The sequence below is a fragment of the Mesocricetus auratus genome, unplaced genomic scaffold, assembly GCF_017639785.1.
Source record: "Mesocricetus auratus isolate SY011 unplaced genomic scaffold, BCM_Maur_2.0 Super-Scaffold_100010, whole genome shotgun sequence".
NCBI lineage: Eukaryota > Metazoa > Chordata > Mammalia > Rodentia > Cricetidae > Mesocricetus > Mesocricetus auratus.
In genome coordinates, this window is record NW_024429194.1 from 33,518,198 (window position 1) to 33,529,604 (window position 11,407).

The following is an 11,407-nucleotide window of genomic DNA, read 5'->3' on the forward strand; positions in this document are numbered from 1 at the left end:
CGTCTTTCTGTAGTCAGTTTTCTCTGTCTACTGTGGACCCCAGGGACTGAACTCAGGTTGTCAGGCTTACAAGGGAAGGAAGGTACTTTCACCAACTGAGCCATCTTGCTGGCCCCAATATTGTGAGAGCTGAGGTTATATCACATGTTTTCCAGTACCTGATGAACATGTATGTGTGCACAGATGCGTGTGTGCACATGCGCTCTTATGCACGTTTGGGAAAGCAGAAGTCATCCAGTGGAATAGGATTTCTCAGGGAGAAGATACTGTCCCCCTATGGAGAGCAGGCAGCAGGCAGGTGACGGCAGGAAGCCCTTGAACCCTGCCACGGGCTGTGTTCCCAGCTGTCAAGCATGTAATTTGGTGAAAGAGAATCTCCCTGGCGGCAGAGGTTTTGCAGAGAACACAGCGGGTCCTCACTTCACCTTGCACCTGCAGGCCCAGCAGACTGTCCTCTCATGTCCACAAATCCCGGGAAGCAGAGAAATCTGCACAGGCTGTGGCTCGGGCCTACGGCTCAGGGAAGACCTGGGGCCTTTTGAGTCTTAGAGCTATGAGCGCATTGTTAACCTTGATGCTTTTCCCTTTCTGGTTCCACCACACTGTTTCATTTCCACTTGGGAAGGGATGTTGAGGTAGCAGAGTGTGAGAGAGGTGCTAACCTGATGTTGAGACTGCCCTTCCCCCTGTGAGGCCAGCTGGAGCCAGAGGGACAGGAGTTGCTTGTTTGGGGCAAAGAAAGGGGGTGGGGGGGCAAAGCAAAGGAAAGGGAGTTGGAGTTGTGATTCCACTTTCTGGAGGCTCAGAGGACTCATCCCCCCAGGAAACCACTCTGCTCCCTCGAGCCCCTTTGCCACTCATTAGTTGCTCTGCAGACTAGAAAGCCATGGTTTGTGCTGGGGCTGGGTGGGGCTCCAGGGACAGTTTGGGCTCTGGCCCTCCAAAGGGAGGGGGTGGTTAAGGAGTGAGCGGAGGGTCACAGCTCAGTCTGTGCCATTTGCTTGTCACCTTGAGAAGTTCCACCTTGTCTAGCAAAACCTCCTTTCAGAGGCAGCTACCACAAAGGGCTCTTATGAGAGCAGCTGCCCCGCCCCCACCTCTGCTGCACTCCCTCTGCCATTATTTTTCTTTGGGGCCTTCCTGCAATGACTCTGGGAGGCTGTGCTTCTTTCTGAAGGCGATTCAGAATCTGGAGTCTCCCTGGGCCGCAGTCATTTTCATGATTTTCTGGTGCCCTGGGAGGCTGAGGGGTTAAGCACAGCCCACCTCCCAAGAAGGCATGTTGTTTCCTCCCTGTCTGCAGCTTGGGTCATCTGGGCCTTAGGAAGGCCCACAGAGCTAGTTTCTAGTAGCTGCTGGATCTCCCAGCAGGAATTACCCCCTCTCGGGGAGAAATGGACTTGTCTATAGTGGTTCTGTGAGGCCTTCTGCCTAGTGGGTCATGGGGAACGTCTGAAGGCTGCACCTTTGGATCTTCTGCGTTCTCATTCTTGGGTGCATTGGGAGGACTAATTAATCCTTGGAACTTTCTTTTTTTCATCTATGAATGAGGATATTTCAATGCCTGGCTGATAAGGTAAATGGAGGTCTGTTAAAAAGTTAGTTGCTCTTGACAGCAGCTGTGTAACTTGGTGGTAGAGAATGTGCTTAGTATGTGAGACTCTCCAGCATGACAACGCCGGGTGTGGTGACATTAACACAGATCACAAACGAATTCAAGACCAACTACCCAGTGAGATGCTATTCTGAGAAATCAAACCAAACCAAGCAAAATCTTTACTCTTGAAAGTACTGTTGCAGCCTTCTGCTTGGACCTTTCTTCTCCTTCCGTCTTCTCAGACTGAACCAGAGAAGTTTAAATAGCACAACCAGACCTGACTGGAACTGTGCTGACCTCTTCACCTACGTTAACCTCTGTTGTAGTTCTAGCATGGGTGAGAACCAGGTGTTCAAAATATCCCAGTCTCAAACAAAGCCTCAGAAAGCAATCAGGAAACTTGACTGGATGGTACACATGATGTTTACACATGCCATGTGAACATGCCTCAATTCTGTCATCTCCTTATAAAAGAGAAAGGGGAAACATAGGCTATGAGTTAAGTAATTTTCAAGATCTCTAAGCCACAATTAATTTGTAAGGTGTCTAAACACAGATCAAATGCCCAGATTATTCAGTTTTATTTTTCCTTCTAGCCCAGCACTGTGTGGATGCTTAGGAGTGAGAGGCTAATTGTGGAGGTCAGTGGTAGCAGGGCAGAATGGTTAGAGGTGGCCTTGTGACAGGCACAGACCCAAACAAAGCTAAGTCAGACCAAACACTGAGCAGTGTCAGCTGTATTGTTGATCTCACACATGAACCTTCAAGGACAGTGTGCCCTTAGGATGTTGTGTGTTCTTTTCCCAAGACACCAAGGTTTCTCATCTGAGCAGATAGAGGGGTCAACTTTTTTCCCTTCATGAGTGACTATTATTTATATAAAGCAATAGGTTTCATCATGCAATTTTCATAATTATGTACAGGGTACTTTGGTCATATTCATCTGATATGGGGCTGTTGACAGTGAGGGACAAAGCAGGGGAACCCCTCATGGTTAGGTCTTCCCTACAACTCAGAAACTGTTTATCTGGACGAGCTCCTGTGGAGGAGAGAATGGGGCAGCTGTCATCTGAAGCCCAGGCATCACCACTGGGTTATTGTTCTGTCAGTCCTCTTCATGTTTCCTTGTCACACTTTGGGGAACCCAAGAGATTGATCCCGCCCAAAACCATTTGGCTGTCCACCCTTTTGGTGATGGATTGGAGGGCATGTTTTTCTGTTTTCCAAATAGCTCTTATGGAGTTATGTAGAAGAGTCCTTCCATAGCCTTGTTAGGAAGCAGGAAATATCAATAGTGGCGAGAAACCATTCTCAGTTGAAACACTGCTGGGTAGCTTGAACTCTCTTAATACTTCAAAAATTATTTAAATATTGTATGCATGTGCACACAATAAGCACATGTATGCCGTGGCATGCCAGTGGAGGTCATGCTTTTCATGCTTCACGGAGAGAGTTATAACTGAATTTCTAGCTCTTTGGCATAGGTCTTCACAGTCTCAGCCTTCTTCTGTCTCCTCTGTCTTCATCCCCTCCCCTGCTTTCTCAAAACAAGATACTAAATATAGGAATTGGATGTTGTGGACACAGCATTGCTTTCTTTTTCTTGTTTCTTACATATTTCTGAAGATCAAACCTCAGGCTTCATCAAGCTAGACAAACATTCCACCACTGAGCTAAGCTTCAACCCCAGCTTCTCTTTGACTTAGGGATTTCATTTTAGGTTTCTAGATCATTCCTGTTACATCTGCCCCATGCCCATCAGCTTGAAGGTGTGTCTGCCACCCTTTTAGACTCCCTAATCTCGCTGCCTGTGCCGCTTCATCCACATCCCTTGAAGCCTCCTTTTTCTCCTTGCTCAGACATCCTTCTGAACATAAAGCAGATCATGTCAGCCTCTGCTATGTCATGTCACAACTTCTAGTAAACACAGGGGGTGACCACCCAATTTATCATTCATATCAAGACACTTGTAAAAGAGAAAGAGGCTCTAATAATTAAAATGGGCAGTAAGCTTAAACTGGACCATTCCAGGAAAACTGAAAGTAACTCAACCACATGGATTACTCTCTCACTTCCATTTAGAGTTTCTTTGAAATGTACTGCATGATACCTTCCTTGACCTCTATTTAAAACTGTATAGGGCTAGAGAGATGGCTCAGCAGCCATAGATCTTGCTGCTCTTCCAGAGAACTGAGCATGGGCTCCCAGCACCCATGTCAGCTGGCTGCAACTGCCTGTAACTCACCTCTAGGGGATCTGACACTCTCCTCTGACCTCTAGGGGCATGAACAGACACACACACACACACACACACACACACACACACACACACACACACACACACACGTCCACAATACTTTGGCTAAGTTATTTTGTTCCATGGACTTCTCTTTTTCCAAGTCTCTCTCTCTCTCCTACCTCTCTCTCTGTCTCTCTGTGTATGTGTGAGAGAGAGTATGTGTGTGTATGTATGTAAGAGAGAGGGAGTGTGTGTATGCATGTAAGAGAGTGTGTGTGTGTGAGAGAGAGTGTGTGTGTGTGTGAGAGAGAGTGTGTGTGTGTGTGTGTGAGAGAGAGAGAGTGTGTGTGTATGTAAGAGAGAGAGAGTATGTATGTGTGTGTGTGAGAGAGAGAGAGAGAGAATGTAAGAGGGAGACAGAGAGAGAAAATGAGGATTTAGGGTGACACTCCTGCCATGGCACTCTCCTTCTACCATGTAGGCCTGGGCATTGATCTCAGGTCATCGGGCTTGGGCGCAAGTGCCTTTTCCCCACTGAGCCATCTTGCTAACCCCTGGGAGTATGAAATTAGCCATTTGTTGCTGGTCTTCTCTCTAGAGTGTAAGCCTCAAGAGGGCAGCACTGCACAGTCCTGGGCGCCTTAGTAGAAGGTCTGTATTCTTTAGACTTGAAGAGACTTTCTTATTAGATGCTTCCTAAATCATTTGTCATGTTCCTATCTGCTTATTTTGGCAATCCTTTTGGTGGTTAAAGTCATAGAGGGGTTTTCTAATGCTGTTTCTTGTCTCTAAGAAAAGCTAATAGAGTATCACCAGAGTCCCAAACAGAGGTATGGGCTCTGTAGGGAGACAGCAGAGTTAACTTCTTACCTTTAGAGAAATCACATTGAGGACCTCACCTTGGTGGCTGTGATGGGTGAGGGTTAGTCCCTGGGCCGTAGAACTATGCTAGCTTCTTGGACAAATGCCAGAAGCAACCCAAAGGAGGATGCTAGAGGGGTTCCCCTTGTCTTTCTATCTGTTAGATCTGTCCTTAAACAAAAGTACATATCCAGAGGGGAGTTGTGAGTTAGCATCAGTCTTTGTCAGGTCTTTAACAGTTTCTTTTCTGGGACATCCGTTAGAAAGAATGGGGGAGCAGACCACTTACCTTTAGTTGAAAGTGCCCATTGGGATCTTGTCAAAAATCCTCTAGGATTCCTTGAATTTCTTCACCATTGGGTATGTGTTTTGGACTTGATGAGGGTGGGACCACAAAAGAAGGTGGGCTCTATTAACAAAGAGACAAGAAGGGGAAATAAGATACCCCATGGAGGTTCTGTCACTTCGGTTTTCCCAAAGTTTCTGATAAGGTTTAAACAGGGGCTGGAGCTGTAGTGAAGTATCTCAGGAGGGTAGACATTTGTTGGCAATGGGAGGGTTATGGAGTGGCTGGTGGCAGGGTTATGGAGTGGCTGGTGGCAGGGTTATACGGTGGTGATGGGAGGGTTATACAGCGTCTGATTGGAGGGTTATACGGTGGTGATGGGAGGGTTATACAGCGTCTGATTGGAGGGTTATACGGTGGTGATGGGAGGGTTATACAGCGTCTGATTGGAGGGTTATACGGTGGTGATGGGAGGGTTATGCAGCGTCTGATTGGAGGGTTATACCGTGGTGATGGGAGGGTTATACAGCGTCTGATTGGAGGGTTATACCGTGGTGATGGGAGGGTTATACAGCGTCTGATTGGAGGGTTATACAGCGTCTGATTGGAGGGTTATAAAGTGGTGATAGGAGGGTTGTACAATGACTGAGGGGAGGGTTATAAAGTGGTGATAGGAGGGTTATGCAGTGGATGATGGAAGGGTTTACATGCAGTGCTTATGACTGTTGAAGTCAGTAATGAAGAAGGACTATGAGTTGAAATAAATGTACAGAAAATCTAAAACTGGAAAATGGAGGAAGTTCTGAGTCCACATTATTGTTTCAGTATTACTTGGGCGCCAAGGAAGCTATTTGCAAACACTATCAAATAGAGAAAGCCAATTATGAAACACAAAGAAATCTCTGTGGGCATAGCCCTGATTCAGGGAAAGTGGGCTGCAATCCAGTGGGTATGAATTTAACTTTCCAGTTGCACTCTGCATGACATATCCCAGTTTTCACACTTTTGTACCTTACACATTTCTGCTATGCTCAGCCTACCTTTCAAGGTTCATCCTGATGTCTCCACTTCTGGGCTTTTTTCAGGACTCTCAGTTGGACTTCACCCCTTTCCTCTCTGAGTTCCATTGGTTTATAATCTGTTACTACATGTCACTTGAAACACAAAACCAAACAATAAATATCTGCCTATCACACACATGCAAATGTAAATTCTCAAAGGTAGGACCCTTATTTATGGCTGTGTTGTTGACTCACATCTGTTCTGATGATGGAAGGACTGAGGTGTGCATTCCCTGCTTCCCTGCACCTCCTCCTACAGCGCCTGCTGTCTATAATCCCAGCCACTTTTTCCCTGGCTGGAATTGTCTCTGGGTTAATCAGATTAACGGGTTATGCAGTAGGCTCACCTGACTGACTCTTCTTGCCCTGGCGTTCTGGGCAGTGACCCGCTCTATGCTGGTACACGGTGCTCCTGGCTAGGTGTACTTACAGCAGGAGACACTATTTACTTTTAGTTCCAACTCCAGCATTCTCACTTTGATCTCTGTGGCCCGCCCCACCTCGCCCCTACCATTGTCCTGTCCTGGGAGCTAATGTTGCTCCTTTCCTAACTCAGGTGGCCACATAACTCTGGCTGTTCTGAGAGGATGCCCAGGAACTCAGTCATGCTGGAGAGCCACTGTAAATAGATTACCGGGGCTCTGCCCCTAAGGGCTCCAATCTGGACCATTTGCTGCTTTTTCCTCCCACATTCAGTTGCTTCTTTTTTATCTGCTTTGTTTTCTTGTCACCTTAGTGATAACAGATAAACTATGATGTAAGAGATTGTGAATTTTGATAAAGGCTGGATTTCTATGTTGACTAAATCTGTCAGAGAAGTAAACAAGTAATGGTTTTATGTTTATATCCTGAAGGCAGACTGCTTAGAATTTAACAGTGTTCTTCCCCTTACTAGTTGTGGCTAGCTGTCTCAGTCAAATGGGATCATACCAATGCCTACCCTGTTCATTCATTCACAAATAGTTGAGCCCCCAGCAGGTGAGGAGCTCTTCTAGGTGACAGAAAAGTGGTAATAGAGAAGATTTTAAAAATGGGTTAATATTTAAAATGCTTAGAGCAATGCACACTGTTGGCATTTAGTAAACATAATGGTATTGCTAGTACTTTTCTAAGACTAGATATGTGAGAAGGATAGCCACTAGAAATTACAGGACCAGATCTCTCTGAGAAGGGGAGAATAGAGGAGGGGCCAAGATTAGGTTCTAGACTTGGATTTAGGTCCAGGGTAGCCATGGCTTGAATGGCTTTTACTTCTAGCACTTCATGAGGTGGATAAAGAGCAGCCCAGAAAATGAGTCTGTTTCCTTCCATATAAAGAGCAGGAGTCAGTGACCCTGGGCTGCCTGTATTCTTCCAAGCCTATTTGTGCAGACTGTGCTGTGCCTTCTAAGTTGTATGTGAATGACCCAAGAGGAGATACAGTTCTTGAGCAAAGAACCCAGACACTGAAGAAACGAGAGCATCTTTTGGTCTCTTTCTGCAGGGTCTGCTGTCCATCTAGCAGAGGGCTATATTTTAGGAGAGTAACACTTAGTATTAGTAAAGAGAGGTGGAGCAGAGGCACTGTGGCCTGCTGTTTGCCTCCAGCTTCAGGTCACTCCTCAGGGAGTGTAGCTGAAGATGGCTCATATGATGACTCTTTGGGATTACTGCTGGAGGCAAAGTTTAGCCTCCAGACTTCCTGATTCATTGTCTGTGGTTTCCAGTGAAAGTCCAAGCCTTATTGAAACCTGGGTTATATTGCAATAAAATGAAAGAGAGTCCAAGCCTGGGGTAATCTGCATGGAGGTGAGGTTAGTGTAAGATGGATGTTTTTATCCCCTGTGGATCCACAGATTCTTTAACCTCTATCCCATCAAGGAGGCTAACGAGAACTCCAGTGATCCAGCAGCCACCCCACTGTGTCCCACAAGTTCTCTGTTTTGTTCTTTCCCCCACAGTGGCCTTCAGAAATGATGTCAGGCTGAGGGTGTAGCGTCCTTGGTAGAGCATTCACCTAGCATGTGTGAAGCCTTGGGTTTGATGCCCAGCACCATAAAGAACAAAGTTCTTATAGCAGAAAAGGTATTTGACATGAGCCATTGTGTGCAGACTGACGATTTTAGGATTGGTTCTCATGTAGGCTTCTGACCTAACTATTCTCCTGGACCTGCTAAATGGGGCTGGGAACCATCATAGTTGGCATGCCTAGGGACAGACAGAATACTTTCTGGACTCATTCCAGGACTCTGAGGTACAGATGATTTGGGACCTGAGGGTACAGACACCATACCCTCATTACATTGTTATTGCATTTAGTTCAGTCTTCAGCTATTCTTTCAGTTCAGTTTAGCTGAAAAGAGAGGTAGGCAAAGTGCATTGCTGCGAATGAAAGTTCACCATTCATCCCGTGGCAAAGGTAATGTAGTTAAAACAGTTTCTCTGCTTTCATGTCATTATCATCTCCTTAAGGAATCTTCAACTCTTTCCTAATCACCCTCTCAGGAAGTTATACTTCCACAGATATAGCAAAAGTCTGTTTCTGGAGCCTGTAAGATGGCTCAGTAGATAAAGGCCTTGACTGTGAAGGCTTATGACCTGAGTTTCATCCCAGAGCCCATGTGATGGAAGAAGAGAACCACTTCCCATAGGTTGTCTTCTAACCTCTGCGTATGTTTGCATGTATGCATAAATAAATTAACGCAAAGATAACATCTAATGTACTATATGTGTCACTATGTTAATGTACTATATAAGAGGAACTTTATTCACTCCTCAAAACACTTCTCACCCCCTTGGGAGAAGTATCATCCCACTGAGAGGATTGTGGAGTGTAGTAAGCACAGTTGGATTACAAATCCAGCGCATAAGATGGTAGGTGGATCTCCAAAGCTCTGTCACTGTTCTTTCCAGCACTGACAAACATCATGCCACCGGAATTTTTTTTGTTTCTCAATCTGTTATCCCTATTTTGCTCCCTTCCTGCATCTGTATTTCACTCTTTTTCTCATTCTACTGTGGAAGTTCAGGAGGAAACTTAGTTAAGACTGCAAGCCATCCAGCTCAGGGATGCTTAGAATGAACAATTTCTTTTGTGTGTGGAGGTGCTGCTGGGAATTGAACCCAGGGGCTTGTATGTGCTAGGTAAGCACTCCATCAATGAACTGTACCCCCATCCCAGAAAGATGGTTTCCTAAAACAGCCCCCCCAAGAGGTCATCTCTTAAGAAGAAAGAGGCCAGAGACCTGAGCAGTGTTCACAGGAAAGCACAGTTGACTTCATGACAAGTGACCTTTCAGAGGAGAGTGTCTTTCACAGGAGACCTCTGTGCCAGCAGGCCAGCAGGCTTTCAATGGAAGCCCTTTATCGGATCATACTTCTCCATTCAGATTTGTTTGGGGGTAATGGCAGTTCTGTTAGTGGGATGTACCCCTCTTTTTCTCTAGCCAGGCAGACCAACGACAATGTCACCTTTCCTCTAGAAATTGCCAGAGGCATGCTCTGTCCGTGACGGAAGGCCATTTGCCATGAATCTGCAGAGTCTGTATGTGGCAGTCACCAAACAGCAGATCCAAGCAGGGCAGAAGCGGCAAGGCTCTGGTGAGTATTTCTAGTCACAGCTGTTTGCTTGGGGTAGAATTGCAGCTTAAGTCTGTGCTGTTGGATTTAGCAGTTCTACCCATATAATCTATTTACATTTCAATTAATAAAAACTAAATAAAATTAAAAATTCATTTCCTTGTATACTTTAGCCATATTTCGAGTACTCAGTAGCCATGTGGCCAGTGCAGATACAGAACACATACCTCACCACAGAGCATTCTCACAGCTAGCCAGCCTGGATGCTTAGGAGTTATCAAGAGAACTAGCCAGAAAATTAATCCAGGGGATGCATAGAAATCTGTTCACCTTTTGTGAATCAAGGAAACTCAACCTACGTGCTGAAAGTGGGTTTTGAGTCTTCGTAGGAACAGAGCTTGCTCTGGAAGCTGGCTCCTTCAATCTGTTAATCTGTTAATAGCAAACTCTGCCCTTCGTCCGAATGCTCTGTGAGTGCGTCTGTCCTCCTGAGCTCAGGCATTTCTCTGCCTTCCGTTGATCTTTCTGACTTCAGGAGAGCCTCAGACATCATGCAGCACCTCCCCTCGAGGAACTGATAGCCAGCTTCTGGACCAGCCAGAACAGCCAGTCTCTTCTACTCCAGCCCTCTCAGAGCCTGAACATGAGCCCATGGTGAGTCACACATGAGCAGCTTCCTGGGCAGCTATCTGAATGCTGGAGAAGTTGGCACCTGTTACCTCGCAGCCATGGTCTCAGCAGTTGCTGCTCTGTTGGCACAGCCTTGATAGTGTGAGAGAGCCTGTGAGCTGCTGTCAAATTGTAGAGCACCACGCTTTCCCACAGCCTCCCTTGCCACCTCCTGACATTCTTGGACCAAATGATGAACCAGGACTCCCTTTGTACCTTACTCTACTTCCGGTGAGGGTCCATGAGAGACATGCCCACTTAGAATTTTATAGCACTTCCTAAAACAGACTTCAAAACATCTACATCAGATTCTTTAAAAAGGGATTCAGACCAACCAGGAGCCAAGAGAAATCTGTTTCAAAACTTCAGTTAACTGGGATTCTTTTTCCTTTTCCTCTAGGGTGCTTCAGGTACTATGCAGAGACCTCAGCTGGCAAAGGCCAAGAGGAAGAAGCCAAGAGGACTCTTCAGTTAACTTGCCATGTCTCTGCCACTGAGAAGGGAGCAGAACAGCTTCCCAGTATCGTCTGGAAAGGAGCTGGCATGGCAGAGCATCCCTCAAAGGATGGAGCTGCATTCAGAGGCCACCTGAATGGGAACTTCCTCTCTGGCGGAAGCTTGGCTCTGGCTCCAACTCTCTGACACTGCCATTCCATATATGAGTGAAGCCAGCTCCTCATTCGGTGGCATTCTTTCTGTAGAACTAGTACCCTCTGGTGAACTTAGATAAAGCAAGTCTGTAAAGAGGCCCATGCCCAAGATACCTGTCTGCTTTTCACAAGGGCCCCTCAGTTCCACGTGCCCTTAGAAACTCTCTTGTCTCCTACCACAGAATAAAGGGCACTCACACTGCCCTGCTGTTGAGGTTACCTGCTTGTGGTCTGTAACCTTTTCACACCCACAGTCCCTTGTTATCGCTAGGTCACATTTAGCTGTCAGTCCCTTCCTACAGATTTTTTTGTCAGCTTCTCTGATGTGGCCCGAGGTCAGTCACAACTAGAAACCTTGATCTTGAGAACTCTCCATGGTGGCACAAGACAGATTGCTGTTCTCTGTCAAGCTTGGGTGTGTTTTTTGTATCTCCTTTCTAAAGGGTAGAGTACAGGTTAAACCATAGTGTCAGGTACAAATTACAA

At 46.2% G+C, this 11,407-nt stretch overlaps 1 protein-coding gene across 4 annotated transcripts in view; it reads left to right on the plus strand.

The window, feature by feature from the left end:
- Nhej1 (non-homologous end joining factor 1) overlaps positions 1-11,140 on the plus strand; it is a 90,637-nt gene extending 79,497 nt beyond the window's left edge. For 3 of the 4 annotated variants that reach the window (XM_040753291.1, XM_013113647.3, XM_040753292.1), the window contains exons 6-7: positions 9,506-9,623; positions 10,672-11,140. In XM_040753291.1, coding sequence (XP_040609225.1) covers positions 9,506-9,623; positions 10,672-10,913 — 360 coding nt within the window. In that variant the 3' untranslated portion in view covers positions 10,914-11,140. Of the gene's footprint in view, positions 1-9,505; positions 9,624-10,137; positions 10,257-10,671 lie in introns of all 4 variants that reach the window. The other variant, XM_040753293.1, reaches the window with a different exon arrangement.
- Positions 11,141-11,407: the final 267 nt, after the last annotated feature.